General features: G+C 42.0%; 3 protein-coding genes across 6 annotated transcripts in view; 1 reads left to right on the plus strand and 2 right to left on the minus strand.

Annotated features, from left to right (window-relative positions):
- LOC136961849 (aquaporin-3-like) overlaps nt 1–19,022 on the minus strand; it is a 107,391-nt gene that overhangs the window by 6,544 nt on the left and 81,825 nt on the right. The gene's annotated exons all lie outside the window — the stretch shown is intronic.
- On the plus strand, nt 3,155–16,431 carry LOC136961848 (tuftelin-like). Of its 3 annotated transcripts, none has more exons than XM_067255322.1 (11): nt 3,155–3,327; nt 11,790–11,885; nt 11,958–12,041; nt 12,255–12,320; nt 12,444–12,533; nt 13,138–13,248; nt 13,745–13,968; nt 14,261–14,366; nt 14,645–14,728; nt 15,075–15,169; nt 15,293–16,431. In XM_067255322.1, the coding sequence occupies exons 1-11, from the start codon at nt 3,265–3,267 to the stop codon at nt 15,363–15,365; spliced, it is 1,092 nt and encodes a 363-aa protein (XP_067111423.1). In that variant the 5' UTR covers nt 3,155–3,264; the 3' UTR covers nt 15,366–16,431. The 3 variants fall into 3 exon arrangements, with proteins under 3 accessions (XP_067111423.1, XP_067111424.1, XP_067111426.1); XM_067255323.1 differs by lacking the exon at nt 3,155–3,327 and adding an exon at nt 5,990–6,019; XM_067255325.1 differs by lacking the exon at nt 3,155–3,327 and adding an exon at nt 6,639–6,716.
- LOC136961850 (protein C1orf43 homolog) lies at nt 16,431–18,628 on the minus strand. Of its 2 annotated transcripts, XM_067255327.1 has the most exons (7): nt 18,290–18,628; nt 18,010–18,111; nt 17,790–17,898; nt 17,635–17,688; nt 17,366–17,532; nt 17,182–17,240; nt 16,431–16,792 (listed from the first exon to the last, which is right to left on the minus strand). In XM_067255327.1, exons 1-7 carry the CDS (start codon nt 18,347–18,349, stop codon nt 16,585–16,587), a joined length of 759 nt encoding a protein of 252 aa, XP_067111428.1. In that variant the 5' UTR covers nt 18,350–18,628; the 3' UTR covers nt 16,431–16,584. The 2 variants fall into 2 exon arrangements, with proteins under 2 accessions (XP_067111428.1, XP_067111429.1); XM_067255328.1 differs by lacking the exon at nt 18,010–18,111 and having other exon boundaries at nt 18,290–18,600.

The following is a 19,022-nucleotide window of genomic DNA, read 5'->3' on the forward strand; positions in this document are numbered from 1 at the left end:
CCACAATGGATTTGAAATGAAACAATCAAGATGTGCTTTAAGTGCAGACTTTCAGCTTTAATTTCAGGGTATTTACATCCAAATCAGGTGAACGGTGTAGAAATTACAACACATTTTATATGTGGCCCCCCCCCCTTTTTAAGGGACCAAAAGTAATTGGACAATTGGCTGCTCAGCTGTTCCATGGCCAGGTGTATGTTATTCTCTCATAAAGGGAGTTCGTTATTTCATTGACAAGGAGCAGATAAAAGGTCTAGAGTTCATTTCAAGTATGGTATTTGTGTTTGGAATCTGTTGCTGTCAACTCCCAATATGAAGTCCAAAGAGCTGTCACAATCAGTGAAGCAAGCCATCGTTAGGCTGTAAAATCAAAACAAACCTATCAGAGAGATAGCAAAAACATTAGGTGTGGCCAAATCAACTGTTTGGTACATTCTTAAAAAGAAAGAACGCACTGGTGAGCTCAGCAACACCAAAAGACCCGGAAGACCACGGAAAACAACTGTGGTGGAAGACAGAAGAATTCTTTCCCTGGTGAAGAAAAACCCCTTGACAACAGTTGGCCAGATCAAGAACACTCTCCAGGAGGTAGGCGTATCTGTGTCAAAGTCAACAATTAAGAGAAGACTTCACCAGAGTAAATACAGAGGGTTCACCACAAGAAGTAAACCATTGGTGAGTCTCAAAAACAGGAAGACCAGATTAGAGTTTGCCAAAAAACATCCAAAAGAGCCTGTACAGTTCTGGAACAACATCCTATGGACAGATGAGACCAAGATCAACTTGTACCAGAATGATGGGAAGAGAAGAGTATGGAGAAGGGAAGGAAGTTTTTTAAGGCAAAGAAGTGGAATGTTCTGCAATGGCCAAGTCAATCACTTGACCTAAATCCAATTGAGCATGCATTTCACTTGCTAAAGACAAAACTGAAGGTAAAATGCCCCAAGAACAAGCAGGAACTGAAGACAGTTGCAGTAGAGGCCTGGCAGAGCATCACCAGGGACGAAACCCAGCGTCTGGTGATGTCTATGGGTTCCAGACTTCAGGCTGTCATTGACTGCAAAGGATTTGCAACCAAGTATTAAAAGTGACAATTAGATTTATGATTATGTTAGTTTGTCCATTATTTTTGGTCCCTTAAAAAGGGGGGGGGCACATATAAAATGTGTTGTAATTCCTACACCGTTCACCTGATTTGGATGTAAATACCCTGAAATTAAAGCTGAAAGTCTGCACTTAAAGCACATCTTGATTGTTTCATTTCAAATCCATTGTGGTGGTATACAGAGACAAAATGCTGAAAATTGTGTCAATGTCCAAATACTTATGGACCTAACTGTACATATCCTATTGTCTCTCTCCTGTTGATGTGTGGACTGCAGTGATCGCAGCCCTGCAAGAGACTGTAATTATAGAGTTGGCTGCATTCCCCTGCAAAGCTAGCTAGCCCTTAATCCCCCTGTTAGTTTACTGTGATTACAGGAGACATCAGGTCATTATCCTCTGTCTGGCTCCTCTTTATCCAGGCTTCTCGGCTCTACTCCCAGCAGTCCGCCTTGTCTGGCCAAGTCAACTACACTCTGTGTGTGTGTGTGTGTGTGTGAGCGTGTGTGAGTGTGTGTGCATCTGTCTGTTTCCATCTCCCTCTCTCATCTTTCCTTTTCCGCGTCCCTCGGCCTCATAGTTCCTCTGCCTGAATGACTCCTGTCCAATGTCTTCCTTGAGTGTTTTGGGTGCAGTGTTATGGGTATCTGGGAATCCCTCTGAGACATTCCTTGTAAGAAGGGCAATTATACATTCAATTTGATTTGATACAAATTTGACTGAAAAGAAAGAGAGCATGCTGGTTTTGGGTGATTTACACAGTTAAAGAAAATAATGATGTACTTAATTTCTACACACAACTTCTTTGCATGCACAAACATACATGCTGTCTTAGCACTACTTTAGACCATTGGCTAGGTGCCATGCAGTAGATTCTAGTGTCATTGAGTTGCTGCATTGACGTAACCTTCACCCTGGTTTTGCAAAGATTACCTGAGAAATCAATCTGACAAAAGTTCCTTTTAAGTTGAGAGGTTTCGCATTACAATCTGGCAAAGACTTGTTCCGGAAGGTGAGCCTTGAAACTGCAAATTCATGTTTGCATTGGGTTGGGCTTAAAAGTCATGAATAGATTGGTATTAAATTGATTACATGCAATAGGAAGAAAAGTGACACTCAGGATTAAATGGTCATATGTGAAGAATGTCATTGTGTTTCTGTGATGTTTAGTACATGACTACAGAATATTAACACCTTGAAACAACTATCTTGATTGTCTCATGTAGTGCAGAATTTGTACTGGGCTATACTCCTCAAATTCAACATCTAAGGCTATAGTAGAAGACCTGTGCATCCACCAGGAAGAACACAGAACCAATCTCTAGCCCATTTACCACCAACCTCTGTTCATGGATTGAGTATTGGTTTTACAGTATAGTAATAATAGTATGGTAATACTTGTACTACAGTAGAATAGGGATGCTTGGCAGCACATCTGTAAAGCTGGGAAACTGTTATTGTTAGATGCTTCCAATGGCTATCAATTAAGTCTTAATCCACTGCTTAGTCTGTGACTAAGCAGTGGAGCAACCTTTGACAGGAATCACAGCCATGAGAAAGGGGTCTATCTGAGAACACCGAACTGTAGACAGCAGATAACAAGGCATGATGGAATCATATGAAACTTTTTCCAGGTGGTGGGATGCTGAACATGAACATCTATGAGGTCAGTCAAATTAACATAGTGTATGTGTGTGTGTGTGTGTGTGTGTGCGTGTGTGTGTGATTCCTTAGTAGGACAAAATATTGAAAATCTGCTGCATGGCTCACATTAATTTCAGTCAGCCCCTGTTTTAGTTTCTTACCAGTCCAGTTGAGACGACGCTTACCTAACGGATATGCTGCATTTGCATTCCTTGCTTACGTCAGTTTGAAGTTTTAACATTCCAGACAGTTGGGGGGGGGGGGGGGGGGGGGTGTGACTTCATCTCATTGGATAGGACAAGTCATGGTTAAATATTTAGTCGTCTGAGGGCAATGCAATGAGTGGAAGGTGATGTTATTTTGGAAGTGGGTAGTTCATGGACAAATCATTCAATGACAGGCACGATCGACTCGAGTCAACTGTTGCATGGTGCCCGCGGAAACGTTTGTGTCAAATCGACAAATAAGGATAGCCTACATATGTCCTCTCTTTAAACTCCTGCTGCCCAAGAGAAGATGAACGACGTTACGCAAATATTATATACTAACGAAGATGTCAGAAGAGATACAGGAATGAATGTAAGTGATGCAATATTGTCAGTAATTTGACTTCTGATAACTGACCCACATGTTCTGGATTTTTGTTTGCATTCATTTCGTGTTTCACTTGACCCCTGGTATTTGTATAGTAGGCTCAGGCTATATGTCACCATTTTGTAGAATGTGGAGGATTTATCATTTTTCCTACAAAGAGAAGCCTACTGAGAATAAACACTAAATCACAACCACGTTGACAGTACCTGCGCTAGCTTATTAGAGCACTATCCATATCAATCATTTACAGTTCAGCTGGCCTATATGGCAACAGCTTCTAGTCAAGGTGAAAAAATAACTGAATTAGTAAACGGGGCATTAATCCGTAAGAGAGGGTCATGTTTATCATTAACGGAATGCCAAACACTGAATGGTTAATATAGTATTTCCAAAAATGGCAAGTCAGTTTTGTTCTATCTATCTTGGGGAATCTGACTCCAGACAGTTCAATAAACAATACAGATTTGTCTATATAGGTTAATATATGAATTCAAAACGTTGTTGTCTTGCATGGCATACCTGCAGTAGTGAACAGACTACCTGTGGGACCATGAACATTAAAGTGTCATCTATGAACTACAGCAGCCAGCATTTTTTCCTTCAAGTTCAACCTCTGATTTAAGACGAAGAAAAACTGGAAGTGCAGTTTGAAATCATTGTTGTGTTCAAAACTCTTATGTGGTTTCACAAAGTAGAAAATCACAGGCCTATGTCGTTTTCAACAAATTTGCCTTTTCTTGTTACTTGTTAATAAATTACTCCTAATTTTGGAGACATTTTCGAATTACACAATGAGATTATTTGACAGAATACAAACATAACTCGCTAAATAAACAAACTCAGCAATGTTTAATGGCCCTCACCCCGTTTTGGACCCTGTCCAGTTTGTTGCATAATGCTCTTTGTATGGCTTAAGTGTTTGATGGATTTGACATATTCAATTGATTTAAGTTGGCACTAGAAGAATTTTGTCATCTGGAAGGAAACAATCAGAGATTATTTTCGCTTTGTCACTTTCTGACCTCACTTGATTTTTGTCAGCCTCTTTGATACGGGAGGATTTTAAAGTGACCGTTAGCAAGTGTTAGAATGCCCTTGGGCAAACACAGCCTTTTCTCAAAAGCTCTTCCTCCCGAGGTCTGTTGTTACACCTCTTGGTGAACAGTCTTGTGGTTTCCGTACACATGGCACTTTACCTCCTGAACTACCTGTTCCTCTATGCAGTTCCTTTACATTCCCTCTGGGTTTGGTGTACTCTGTGCAGTCACACACGCTCACAGAGTAACTACACTTAAAGGATTGGACGACTTGGAGCTGTAAAGACAGGAACAGGACCTTTAATCTGACCTGATGTAATTTGATTTGATGTATAGGGGGTGGACTGAACCATCCTGTTTGACTAGATGGACTTAAGATGTGGGCCAGGCACAGGGTCTTGAATTAGCTTGGGTCAAGACATCCCTCACACAGACTCTGCTGTATTTGAGGTTCTTAGAAGGAGGTATGCCCTCAGATCATTCACGAGATCATTTGGAGCTCATAAACACTTGAAACCTTCCGTATGTTTACACAAACACACCCACTAACACAGACAGCGCGAGAGCGCGCGAGAGAGAGAGAGAGAGAGAGAGAGAGAGAGAGAGAGAGAGGGTATGTACACACAGACAAGCTGTCAGGGTGTGAGGAGGGGTAGGACCCAAATGCACGAGAGATGCGAGGCATGGTAGAACAAAAGGGTTTAATTCTCAAAACGGGGAACAGATAGGGTACTCACAGGGACAAGTAGTAGTAAGGACACGACAAAGACTGGACACAAAACATAAACCTAAATATACAGAACCAAACGACACACAGGTGGACACAATAACGCTAACGAGAACAGGTGAAGACAATGACAGGGAAACACTAGGGCAGGACAAAAAACTGAAACCGGGGGGGGCACGGCTGTGGCCGTGACACAAGCACATGCACATACTGAATGCACAAACACTTACACACACACACATTCATTTGTATAGCTCTGTTTACTTTATGCATAGTTCATGTCAAGGGACTCTTACATAAAGACACTTCATTAATCTCAGTTATATAACACACCCCACATTCTACACCAGGGCTCTATTTCTGGCACCATGTAGGGATGAGGATTTACTTTTGTGCAAACTATTAACCTACCTGTGTGCTATACTGTAAGATACCTGCATATAGTGGTGACAGACATGCTATATAGACACACACATAACCACACACAGGTTAATATGCCTGCACACTTATTCATATAATGGAATTCTTGTAGTTGCGTCGTATGACATTTTTGCTAGTCTAAACAAAAATTCTTAAACCTAGGGAAAACATCTCAAATGTACAGAATTCCGAACAGACCGAATATTAATCAAAACAATTGTGCTCAAAATCTAACCATCTCAACAACCCATCTGTCTTTTCCTCACTCTGGCCAGTGCAGTGGCCGTCTCTTTCCTGCAGGGGGAGCTGTGAGGCCCTCCAGGGGTTGGAGGCAGGACCAGGTCTGATAGAATAGGGTTGGGCTGGTTTTTGGAGCCTCTCCCTTCCATGTAAGGCAAGACAGCAGTGGATTCCCACACTGAGTCACACACGATTACCCTCAAAACACTCAGGACACCGACAGAAAGGGCTCCAGACTGCTACTTCTAGACAGGTACATTTGAAACTGGTTGGCATGTGTGTTGTGTTGTTTTCACCTAAGTTAGTGTAGAAGTAGTTTTATAGATGTATAAGTCTGTGTGTTATTACTTGTATGCTTTCTTCGGACATGTTTTAGCTATTGCCATTGAAGAGGCATTGTGTTGTTTTCGTAGTGTCTACCATGTAGCTCCTGTAAAGTAACTACATAAAGTAATATATTTACATATTTTGATTTAATATGTTATATTTCATATACACTCACTCCTCCTATAAATAATACAATCATATACTGAATAGTACTGCCAAATATACCTAATACTTAATACCTAATACCAAATACCTAATACACAGAAACATTGTAAATGTATTATAATTTACTTTGTGTTCAAGATACATAAGTGTGTGCATCAGAGTAACTTTGAGATTAATTTAACAAGGCTAACAAAGGAAGCCTCATAGCAGACATAAGAGAAACAGTCATGTCTGACAGGCTCAGAGTTTCACATTTTTCGTCTTAATTGTGGATTGTCGGAATTACATGACATCACCAGTAGTAGGTTCCTGACGTTCGAAAGTGTTTTATTATCTTTGATAATCTCTTTTGTAATCATTTAGGTACCTTGTTAATATGACCCAAGACGGGATATACGTCAATATGTGTCTGAATGTGTTAATGGTACCCTGCAAGGAGTGGAAACTGACATGTTGCTGTGAGTAGCCCAGCCTCTGACTAGACATGTGCATGTGGAACTCTTTACTTGTATGTTGATGTTCAACTGTGGTCAGTTGCATATTTGGCTAAACATTGTAGCCAGTGCTCAATCCTCTGAGCCCGTAGCTGAACTTGTTCAGTATGTGAACCAATAAGAGCAGTGGAGTCTTCATTGGAAGGGATAGGAGTGGGGTGATGGGTCTCTTTGATGCTGTACATCAGAGGGGAGGCTAGGTGGTTGTATTTATAGAGGTAGAGGGATCGTATAGGAGCACCATAGTGTGTGAAGCTCTCAGCTCCAGTGCGTCCATAGAGGAGAGCAAGGTACAGTAAACTGATACTCGCTCTGGGAGCTCAGAGGCCTTAGTCTCAGTGCAGCTTGTAAGAGTAGCCGCTGTTTTCAGCCCAGTTATTGACTGTGTTCCTATGTATCTCGTTGTTTTTTTTCTGCCGATTACATTGTGCAGTTGATAGACCAGGTGGAGAAACAGGCCATTCTTAGCTGTGTGGCTTGTGGAGTTTTCTAGCCCTCAGATGTAGTGGTTTGTATACAGTGCGTATACAGTGCCTGCACAAAACAACTTGATGGTCTGCTTACAGTTTGTTTTCAACATTTAGACAAATGATTGATGAGTCTTTTGCAATCACACATTCTAAGACTGGATGTGGGCCAATCAGTGGTTTGGCGCCCACATGTTTTATATGAAATTGTGTATGGAGGGGAATAGCACGCAAATGTGTAGTCCTCTAGTACTTCCAAGAAAGGTGCTATTTATTGTTTGTTTTGTTAGAATTCAAACTGTCTTTTTTATTCAAGTGTATATCCCCAAGGAAGTGAACAAATACGTATCAAACCTCATCAATCCATTCTGATCAATCACAAGATTTGCACCATCCTTGAAAGCAAATCTGTGATCCTTAATAGCGATGAAGTAGCTCAGGACGTTCGTCTCGCTCAGCTTTTCATACACAATGGGATCATTCGCTGGACAGGGTCCATGGTTTTAGGCCTGTGGATTAGATGTTGATATGGCCGAGGCGGGTCTGTACAGACAGGCCTGGGACAGAGCCCTCAGGGTAGCTGACTGTCTCCCTACTGAAGGCAGATGCTGGGGATGTTTATCAGGCCGTAAATCGACAGAGATAAAAAAGAGTTTCCACATCCAAGAGTATGGGTTCACACAAGCCCACCATAGTGAAACGCATATTGATTTAAACTTTATTACATTTCAGGTTTCACAAGTTTATCATAACGTATTTGTGTGCCAGTGAAGGGTCACATAAGTACACATATTTATTCATTATTCCACTACCATCCTAATACTTGAATGTTTGTTGATGTTTTAAACATTTAGTTTAGTAATAATAAGATTACTACCTATGTAATAACCAATTATATGGGTCATAGTTATTTTCTGGTTGACGATACATTAACATAAAACTAGCCTTCTGCTGCATAATACAGTACTGGGCGCAGCAACAAGGGAAAATCATGGGATATGAAATGACTGTGTATGCGTGGTGGGAGAGCCAGAGATGGAGTTTGTGGTTGTGGACGATTCAGGAAGGGAACATTGTGTCTGTTCCAGCATCCCTTGTTAATGAGTGTGTGTGCGTGTGTCTGAACACCTCTGTGGGTGTGTCAGGATCCTCTCTCTGTATGTGAGAGAGAGAAAGAAAGAGAGAGAGAGAGCCTCTCTCTGTGTGTGTGAGAGAGAGAGAGAGAGAGAGAGAGAGAGAGAGAGAGAGAGAGAGAGAGAGAGAGAGAGAGAGAGAGAGAGAGAGAGAGAGAGAGAGAGAGAGAGAGAGAGAGAGAGAGAGAGAGAGAGAGAGAGAGAGAGAGAGAGAGAGAGAGAGAGAGAGAGAGAGAGAGAGAGAGAGAGAGAGAGAGAGAGAGAGAGAGAGAGAGAGAGAGAGAGAGAGAGAGAGAGAGAGAGAGAGAGAGAGTGAGAGAGAGAGGCCCCGGAGGCTGCAGTCACTCGTTCTGATCTCAGCCTGGTGGTTCAGCTGCCTGCCTGTTACAACCACAGCCACAGCTCTGATGGTTTTTCAGGATTCCATACTGACAGGAGAGGAGGGGGTGGTGGTGTGTGTGTGGGGGGGGGGGGGGAGGTATTTAACTGGGTCACTCATACACAGAGGCTCTCCCACACAAAGTCCATGCTCGCTTGAACACTTGACATATTTTAAGAAGTTTTCGATACAATTATGCTTGTTAGTTTGACAACATATTTGCAGTTTTGTCTTGCTGTATGTGTCTTGTTGGTGTTGGCACAATCTTCTCTCTGGTTACTGGTAACAGATGATGGTATGCTAAGAATGTGTTTGCCCCTTCTCTTTCTCATTAATCCTGTGCTATGATCCCTTGTGTGCTCTTTACAGTGAACCATTAGGGATGTACTGTTCTGTTTAACTGGGTGTGTCTTGTCAAGTATTTTCTGGGTAGCATTAAAAAATGCATTGCGTAGGAGAAAACAATGACAATGACAGGTGTAAGTAATGGTTTTCTCTGTAAAGAAGTAATGTAGCCTATGGCAGCTAAGCCTAATAATGCAGTTCCATGGAATGTTTCCATTATCTTTCATGTTTATGTTTTACACCGGTTCTGTCAAAAGGACTTTAAATAGATTTTTATTTTAAATTCATTATTAGATTTCAGTCAAATAACTTAATGAAAAGATGACTTACGCAACAAACCCACATCATTTAAAGGCACCTGAAGAGAGATAAACATGTTCATGTCATCATAATAGAGAAACAAGAGCTTAACCCTTGTGCTGCCTTCGGGTCACATGACCCAAAGGTTCATAACGAACCACCGTTGTGTTTACCCAATTTTACCCAATACAAAAACAAATAAAAATAATTTTCTTTTATCCATTGCAATGTGGGGGTCTGAGACAGCCCCACAGTTAAAAGAAAATGCTTCACTTTGTTTTTGTAGGAGGTAAAGTTGTCGCAATACGACGGTGGGTCACAATGACTGATGGGTCAGAATGACCCGAAGATAACACAAGGGTTAAAAATGAGTAAAACCAATTTGTTTTAATAGTGCGGTGTACTTGTGAATCATTTGAATTATAGTGATAATTGTATCGTGATAATGTAATCAAAATACACTAATCTTTAAAAAAGTTTGAATGCAGAAACAGTCTGCTTTTTGCATCTTCCTAGACATGATTCAGAGATTTAAACCTAGCCACCAGGTTTTTTGCTATCATAGAATCTCACCTGATACAGACCATCCCATATGGTTTTCAGACAGGTTCCTTTGAACGTAAGGCAGAAATGTGGACTTATTATCTTACTCAGACGATTACTGTGGTATTTGGCATGGCACAACATACCTTAAGAGTAATTATAAGATAATAATATATCAACCCATGCCAACAATGTAATGATGTCATTGTACCTGCTAAAATGCAGTATGCAGATTAGTCATGGAACATACTGGATGTTATTGGACATCCAGTATGTTCCAGTATGTTAGTCTATGATGTCCAGGGTTTCGTCGTCGTCATCTGCCGCTTGTCCGGGGGTCGGGTCGCGGGGGCAGCAACCTAAGCAGGGAGGCCCAGACTTTCCTCTCCCCGGCCACTTCCACCAGCTCTTCCTGGGGGACCCCGAGGCGTTCCCAGGCCAGCCGAGAGACATAGTCCCTCCAGCATGTCCTGGGTCTTCCCCGGGGTCTCTTCCCAGTCCAGGGTTTGCCTTAAAAAAAATCACATCAACACACACACACATCAACATACACACACATCAACACACACACACACACATCAACATATACACACATCAACATACACACACATCAACACACACACACATCAACACTCACACACATCAACATACACACACATTGTACATAAAAGCCCAGGTGTACTGTTCAAACACTGAGCAGACATAAAGTGATGGATGAACTTGACTGTGCTCAGTTATGATAACACAAAGACATCTTGGGAGACTGCATTGACAAAAGGGTTATGTAAGTCGAACGACCGCTTTTTTCAACTTAGTTCTTCGGTAAAACACCTTTATCCCTACCTGAAAAGGTTTCCTTCATGCTGAAAAGCTCTTAGATCTGGTTTGATTCTCACGTTCAGAGATATTCAAGTAGTTTGTTTAGCCTTCTCCATAATACCTGAAATGGGTGTTCCCGTTTATTTTGTATGTATGTATGTATAACTTAAGAGGGACGAAATGTTTGTTACCCAATGCAGAGAGACATTTGAATTGTTACTATAGATTATGTTTAAAGATTAACAACAGGTAATTTATTGTCATGCAAGACAGTTGGCATGGATCTTGCTGAAAGTCATTGTAACATGATATAATAGCAGAAGGTACGTCTGTTGAAAAGTTTGCTTATCTAAAACTTGATATATTAGCATCAATTCATGATTTTTGACAGTTCATTCTTGAAAATGTTTGGCAGTTAGCCTGTACAGTTTAGTAACAACACTTTCAACAAATCGACAGCTGGCACTCTACCAACTCCTTGTTTGTATTGTCTTTGGTATAGAGTCGTGCAGTGACTCAGCACTCATTTAGGTGGTCGGGGTATTTTTGGATTTCCTGGTTTGGACTGGGTTGGCTTTTCCAGTTAATAAAGAGTTAGCGTTAGACCCAGAGTTGGGTGGGGTGGTGTTGGAGACGTCCACCCACAGTCTGGTGTTGTGTCACGGGGCCCACTGTCTTCCAGTGAGTCATTGGGTCCTTTCTTCATGGGCAGCTTTAACTTGTCCCCTAGCTACAGCTCACTCTACTCTCTCTCTCTCTCTCTCTCTCTCTCTCTCTCTCTCTCTCGTTCTCCCGTATGACAGGGGCTATATATCCCTTTCCTTTCTCCCCAAGCGGTTTATCTTCACTTTCACATCTCTTACTCATACAAATCCCTTTTATATTTTTGTCTTTTTAACTCAGGACAGATACAGGCAGCTTAGACTAACTCTGCAGGAGCAGAACCAGTCCAGCCAGCCCGCAGAATCTAGCAGGGCAAAGACAAATATTTGTATGATATTTATAAATCCAAATGGACTATTGTGAATGTTCTTTGCTTTTTAATTAACAGCCAATCAGCAGAGCTTCTGACCTACCTCAGCCAATCAATCAAGACCAGAGACTTGGTCTGGTTGCACCCTCAGAAGAGAAAGTAGAGGTCATCAAGGTGAGTTGTCTGTGAGATGGGTGTGGCTGTATTTGCGTTTTTGAAAAACTAACCCCCTTCTCCAATGTCCAGGTGTACCTTGAGGCACGCAATCAGAGAGAAGCCAAACAACAGAGTGTCAAGATGCTGACAGATGAGGTGTCTCAAATACAGGAGGTCAGTACGGCCAACTAGGAACAGTTGTCTGCACCAGTATGTAGAGGATGAGTCAGTGCGTCAGGCCCAGTCATTGGGTGGGGATGGATAGACAAGCTATTAGGTTGGATGTTTAAAAGGGTGTGTCAGTAAAGAAAAGTGTGTGTGTGTGTGTGTGTGTGATTTTTCCACAAATATGGGCACATTTATCAAATATTTTTCCCATGTTACTAGGTGAGGTACTGTCTAAAGACCTTGAGGGAGCAAATGGCAGCCAGACAGAACAACAACATTAAAAAGGTACGACGATGAAAAATGAATAAACATAACCAAAAAGAATGTGATCCATGAGAAACGTCTGCTTGTGAATACATAACAATATTGGCTTGACGCTAACATCTCTAACCATGCTCTTTTTCTCAGTTTCCTGTTAATGGCTTTAGAGTCAGCCTGCCTAGCAACCAAGCTGTTGTCGCCAATGGTAACCTTGATGGGACTGAGTCAGAAGCTCATGTAAGCTATTATTAGCTCATCTACATGTTAAACTTGAGTGGTAGAGTGGTTTGGCTTTCGTTTTTTTTTTGTTTTACTTCTTTTGCATCTGTTTTAAAGGAGTGCATCCTGACACAGGCCTACAGTCACAACACGTATAAATTGAATGTATTCAAACTAATATGAAAATGAAAGAAAGGCAGAATTCCTCAGACATTTTCCATCCTACGCAACATGACAACATTTCTGTTGTTATTTAAAATGGCGGACGCTCTCCGTACGCAGCTGCTCTCCGTACGCTGGTAGTCATACTGACTACACACTGGGAGATATCTTGGTGTCTATGTGATACAGCCTCCCCATACACACATAAACATGCACAGCCAAGGCTCAAGCAACAGATATTGGATATTGTAAAAAGGCATTCTTTCCGCACAGCCCAGCACAAACAGCCTGTGTAACATGAAGCCGGACATCCATTCTCTATCCTAAAGGCTGTGTTGCTGTGAGAATGCAGGAAAATCTACGGGGAATCTATTTTCTGCCCAGTGACTATGCTCAAGCACAGGCAATCGCTGTGCGAGAGTGTTTCTCTCTCTTAGTCTGTCTGTCTTCATTCTCTCAGGTGAAGGACAACCAGGAGGAGAGCAGCAGGCTGAGGGAGGTGACTAAGCGTTTGTACGCCCAGCTGAAGGAATCAGAGAAGAAACATCAGGATGAAAAAGACAGACTGCATGTATGTACTTGTTAGGTTCACCTAATGGTTCATTCCCACCTTTCTCCCTCCTTTCAATCCATACCATTCACTCTTTCAGTCTCTATCCATCTCTTTTCATTGTTGTTTGGTTCTCTTGCTCTTTATCCAGGGTTACCTCAGGGCATGAGCCTGTGTGTGTGAAGTTATCAGTCTTGGTGTCAGAAGGCTGAAACTGTATTGTTCCAATGACAATCCTTAGTTTCCAAAATATAGGGTTCTACTGCAACACATAATACACAATTTAAGTCCCGACTTTGTGACAAGGCTATAACTTCCTGACTCGCGAAACTGCTTTAGTTCCTCAATATTTTTTAAGATTTTACTTCCCGTAAGTTTAATGCAGAAACCTAAATTACAGGTTGGCGTGTGGTTTGTCTAAACCATAGGTCTAAACAGTTCCATACTTCCAGAGGGGCCAAAGCACCACAACAAGCTTAATGCCATGGTAACCTTGGAACTCTGGCTCCCCCTGCAGGCAGAAAGCAGCGAGTTTCGCCAGCGCCTGGATGAGCAGTCTGAACGTCTGCAGAGGGCAGAGGGGCAGGCCGAGGACCGTGGCCAACGGGTGGAGGAGCTGCAGAGGCTGCTTGGTGGCATGGAAGTGGAGAGCGCCGGTCTGCAGGACAAGATGGCCGCCACGGAGGCTGAGCTACAGCAGCTGAGGGAGTCTAAGGAGGAGGTCCTGGAGAAGGAGCGGAGGTGAGGTCCAGCTGATCACAGATATGGCGCTTATGTTGTGTATTCACATTCTTTATAATGAAAAAGAAAGAAAGATTGAATAGGTTAAAGGGTCATGGATACTAATGCTGATATTACCGTATTCAAATGTATTTTACATCAGGAAACATGCATTTAATTATGTCTGTGCTGTTGGTAAGGTATCATTGATCAGGCCAGATACTGTATTTACAGTATATTACCCACCCACGTTACTTCGTCCTGATCAAGAGTTATGGTGATGTATCCACATGTTGTGTGTGTGTGTGCTCAGGTCTGAGGACTTGGAGAAGCAACTAGCCGTTCAGAAGGAAAAGATCCATCACCTTGACGATATGCTGAAGTGCCAGCAGAGGAAGGTCCGCCACATGATCGAACAGGTGACAACGCACACACACACACAGTATACTTGCACACACACACACATATACACATGCATACACACTCACAGGAACTTGCATGCAGAGTACCAGAAGCAATTAACGGGCAATTTGATTGCCAAGAAAGAACTTAATTTGTTTAGAGGAATGGAGCGGAAGCTTGCGGGGAAACAAAAAACATCATCAATAAGTGATGAGCATGACTCCGCTGGAGAGTTGTTTTTCTTCTTCAGTTTCCAATCGTGATATCCCTTTGTTTGTTTTCCTTTTGTCCACAGCTGCAGAACTCCCGGACAGTGATCCAGGAGAGGGATCGGGCGATCAGAGATCTGGAGGAGAAAGTGGCTTTCCTGGAGGCTGAGGTGAGGATGCTTACAAGTCTTGTGTGCCACTATATTCTCTTCAGCTCTACCCTTTCTGCAAGAGAAGGCGTGAAGGTCTGCATGGGGTCTGCAACCCTCTCTGAATGACCTTTGACCGTTTGACCGGGAGTCAGGTGGCTGAGCGGTTAGGGAAGCGGGCTAGTAATCTGAAGGTTGCCAGTTCGATTCCCGGCCGTGCCAAATGACGTTGTGTCCTTGGGCAAGGCACTTCACCCTACTTGCCTCGGGGAGAATGTCCCTGTACTTACTGTAGGTCGCTCTGGATAAGAGTGTCTGCTAAATGACTAAATGTAATGTAATTGTTTCGTAACGTGTTCCCTAACAGAACAGAGAGATGCACGATCAAATGGAGTACTTCTTGGGAGGGCAGGCACCCGAGACACAGACATCCGCTGAACACAAACCTCAAATCATCTTCAGGTGACAGCTCACTCACCAAGTCACATCTCCCAAAACAGACATGAGAACAAAGCAAAATGAGTGAACAACTACAAGTAATGTTTTTGTACTCTCCATGACTTATAATTTTCCTCTTATTTGCAGCAAGCCGCTCACACCAACCACCCTTGCCAACAAGTCTCTTCCCTTCATCAAAGTCATTGAGATTAAGTCCTGAGCAGAGTCGGTGTGAGAGATGTAAAAAAGAAAACAGTGATACAAACACACAAACAATCTTGACCTGGACAAACAACTCCGTATTCCAACTCACAAATGTAAATATATGGATATGTTACCCCCTCCCAGAATAATGTTTTAAAGCATGAAATTCCTAAAGTGTGAAAATGCCTGTTGAGTCCATATGCTAAATGTGCAGTGCAAATACTTATTCAACATACTAGTTTTGTATACTGTGTACAGGAGTTGTAGGAACACTAAGTTTCAGTTGTTTGAATTTGTCTTTTACGGGGTACTTCTAAATTTAAATTTGACAAATGTTGTCCTGTTTTCCTTGCTTTCCTTAAATCAATGCAGTGTTAGATTTGCTAGTTGAAGTGTCAATACTTTTGAGTCAATACTCATCAATATTCAAGTCGCTTAAAGTTTCCCTCATCATACAAGGCTGTGGATTTAAAGATCCACTGTTACAACCAGTAATCAGCTATGCTATGAACTGTTCATTCGGACTGTGAGATATTCTTTCCTGTCTGTTAGACAAACCTGGTTTTAACTACAACACACTATAATATACTGTATGTGTACTTAATGTGAAATATGTCCCTCTTTGATAGGTAATATAGGGTAGTGGTGAACTACATTTATTGTTATTGTTTTTTCATGGTTGACTTTGTTTAAAATTATTTTATTTAAAAATATATATATAAAAAAGACTTCTGTCTGTTTTTGCTTATATTGTAGCCGCTTATACTGCAGCTGCCACCTAGTGGAAAAATTAAGCACATTGGAATTACCTTTTCCCCCACACGAGAACATCAACACAAATACAATTTACAACAACGAAATACATTATCAAATGTTATAAATACATTAATTTGTACAAACAAATTTTTTTTAACATTTGAATGTACTGTAGACAGACAAAAGCATGTTCAAGAAACATTAACAATGATAACTGCCATATAATGACTGTCCAGAAGCACTGTGTTTTGTCATGGGGAAATGAGCATTTTAACTCATGGAGACAAATGTTGCAATGAACCAGCCATGCACTCTACACAGTAATATTGTTTTTGGCTGACTGTGTTGCAATTTAAAACACTGCATTCCACCCCTTGAGCAACTAGCCTGATCAAGTAAGTGAACATTCTGTAGTAAAATTGAACATGACCACATTGGTCAGGCTGCTCGTCAAGTCCAGCCCATTCTGTGAGGACGTCTCAAAGGGTGCTCTCCAGGGTATTGTAATTGTCTTTGAAGCTTTTGAGCTCCAGGAAATGCTTGGGCCTCTTGCTTCGTTGGCCGGTGGACGGCAGGTAGGTCACCTGGATGGTGGAGGGAGTGCCACGCGTTGGGGAACACGTCAGATCTTTAGCTGCAGACTGGTGGTGCTGGTCCAGACTAGTGGTGCTGGAGTAGGCTTTTACACTAAGGGAAGAAGGGAACTGGCTTTTATCTCTGTTTCTTTATCAGTGCAAGTGTAATGAAGTTATTCTACAATAAAATTACTTAGGGGGGAAAAATATATATACATATTTCGAAGAACATTCTTAAAAGACACCTGACATGTTGTATGCACCTATGAGGTTGTTGGACATCCCATTCCAAATCCTTGAGCATAAATATATAGTTGGTGCCATCATTGTGGCTATAAAACTGCCACTAGAAAGTCTGTCTACAAGATTTAGCAGTGTGTTTGTGGGAATGTGTGCTCATTCAGACACATATTTTGGTTATATAGCTATATGTTGTCTGACATGCTGCAAACAGCTTAGCTATTGTATTTATATTGGCTAGAATTGGCTGCAAATACTTACACATCAGCCAGTTCATTAAGAGCTTCCTGGTATTTCAGAAACTCTGCTTCCCCAAAAACCTGCAACACAGTTCAGAGAAAGACAATAACCACAGGGCAAATCAAATAACAACAACGCATGGTGAGAAACTCAACCCCAAGCACAGAGAGGCAAAGACAAGATGCCTGCACACATAAAAACACACCCCGGTCCCGTGGCGGGCACTGTCATAGCCCTCCAACAGGTTGTCTATAAGGGTGCTGCGGCTGCTCTTAATTAACGAATGGGAGTTCCGCAGCTCCAGCAGCCAGTTCAGGAAGCTGCGTCCAGTCAAAGCATTTGGGTTTCGACTCATCTCTTGCAGCGGGATACCTGAAGTTAGAAGGATGGAAGCGACAGGTCGGTAAATTGTGAAGAAATAAGCACAAGGACAAGTGCAGAGAAGTGTTTGGGTGTCTCTCCACCTGTTCTTACCCGAATCACGTATAGCATCCAGGGCCTTCATTCTGTACAGGTAGTTGTAGCAATCTAGGAAATATTCATGATTGCATGTCTGTGTTACTAAAACTCCATACACAGCCATATTGCAGAGATTCAAATGTTCAGCTTAATAATATATAGTGACTCACTAAGCTGGGTGCCAGGCTTGAGTCTATCATCTTGTTCCGAGAGGAGCCGAGGTTCGAAACGAATATCGTGGACCTTAGACAGGCGAGAATCTATGTTCTCCCGCAGACCCTGCAAAACATTAATGCACAGAATGAACAAAGACACGTTTGATTTGGTTTTGAGTCGGTGCAACAATTGATCAGGAAACGCTTTAAACTAAGTGACACTTTGGGAGTCTACCTTAGGGGCGTTGTGTCCAATAGGGGCATGGGGTCCTCTACGAGACCTCATTGCAAAACGCATGATCTGCCTCTTGACAAAGATGAACAATAATACGAACACCTGCACGGGACGAAATATTTTTATAATTAGCTCGTTAACCACTGATAATAGTAGCTAGCACTTGCTTGTGAGAAATACCCTAATGCTAGCACACAGTAAACTACCAAGCTAGCTAGACAAGCTACTGTAGCTATCCAGCTTTCTTAGTAGCTAGCGTCTAAGAATCGGTCACACTTACCAAGCTACCGTAGGCCATGACAAGAACCACATTGACTCCCGATAAAGGTGACTCTGCCATTTTGTGAAAACTTAAAGCTTTGGTGCAATTTAGAAAAGAGACTATTAGGTTGCTGTGTTGCTAACTAGCAAATGGAAACGCAGACCTCGACTTGACTGCTTGCCCTGACTGGCTGCAACCTACAGCTCTCTCGATAGATAGTCATTTAGCTAGTAGTAGCAAATACATAGATCTTGATCTTGTTTATGTAGACTCTGTGTAGTCAAATAGCTACCTAATTGTCAAGTGATAATGTAAACAAGTGGAATGAGCACCAAATAGCAATCAGCATACACATTGCTTTCCGGTGTTCCGGAGAATTCAGTTCCTCTGTTCCCCCTTCCTTGCGCGTGCGCGAAATCATGACGTTTTCTCTTGTTGCTTGGTTGAGTTGAATGTGATATAATAGCGTGTTATCTTATAATGTACTCTACCTACTTTCCATGAGCATAAGGTACATATCTTGATGTTGGTTAGTTCATTTGCACTCAAATACAGGCTTTAAAGTATTGTATAGTGAGTTGTATTACTCAATCGTTAGTCAGTGCCTGTTTTCAGAGTCTTTCAGAGAACAGCTAGAGCTAGTGCCGTCTAGTGTAGCCAGTAGTAGCGCTACTGTAATTTACAGTACTAATGTATCCAAATTTGAAATGAAAATGCCTAGTTCTTCGTGAGCATTGTCTTGTTCGGACGG

This window comes from Osmerus mordax, chromosome 18 (genome assembly GCF_038355195.1).
Source record: "Osmerus mordax isolate fOsmMor3 chromosome 18, fOsmMor3.pri, whole genome shotgun sequence".
In the NCBI taxonomy this organism is placed as follows: Eukaryota; Metazoa; Chordata; class Actinopteri; order Osmeriformes; family Osmeridae; genus Osmerus; species Osmerus mordax.

Excerpts from the sequence above, each read along its gene's own strand:
- LOC136961848 (XM_067255322.1), top strand. The coding sequence starts at position 3,265 with ATGAACGACGTTACGCAAATATTATATACTAACGAAGATGTCAGAAGA. Across the intron at positions 13,249-13,744 it reads ATGAAAAAGACAGACTGCAT|GCAGAAAGCAGCGAGTTTCG; the intron begins GTATGTACTTGT and ends CTCCCCCTGCAG. Across the intron at positions 15,170-15,292 it reads AAACCTCAAATCATCTTCAG|CAAGCCGCTCACACCAACCA; the intron begins GTGACAGCTCAC and ends TCTTATTTGCAG.
- LOC136961850 (XM_067255327.1), bottom strand. The coding sequence starts at position 18,349 with ATGGCAGAGTCACCTTTATCGGGAGTCAATGTGGTTCTTGTCATGGCC. Across the intron at positions 17,899-18,009 it reads TTGGACACAACGCCCCTAAG|GGTCTGCGGGAGAACATAGA; the intron begins GTAGACTCCCAA and ends AATGTTTTGCAG. Across the intron at positions 16,793-17,181 it reads CTTAATGAACTGGCTGATGT|TGTAAAAGCCTACTCCAGCA; the intron begins GTAAGTATTTGC and ends TTCTTCCCTTAG.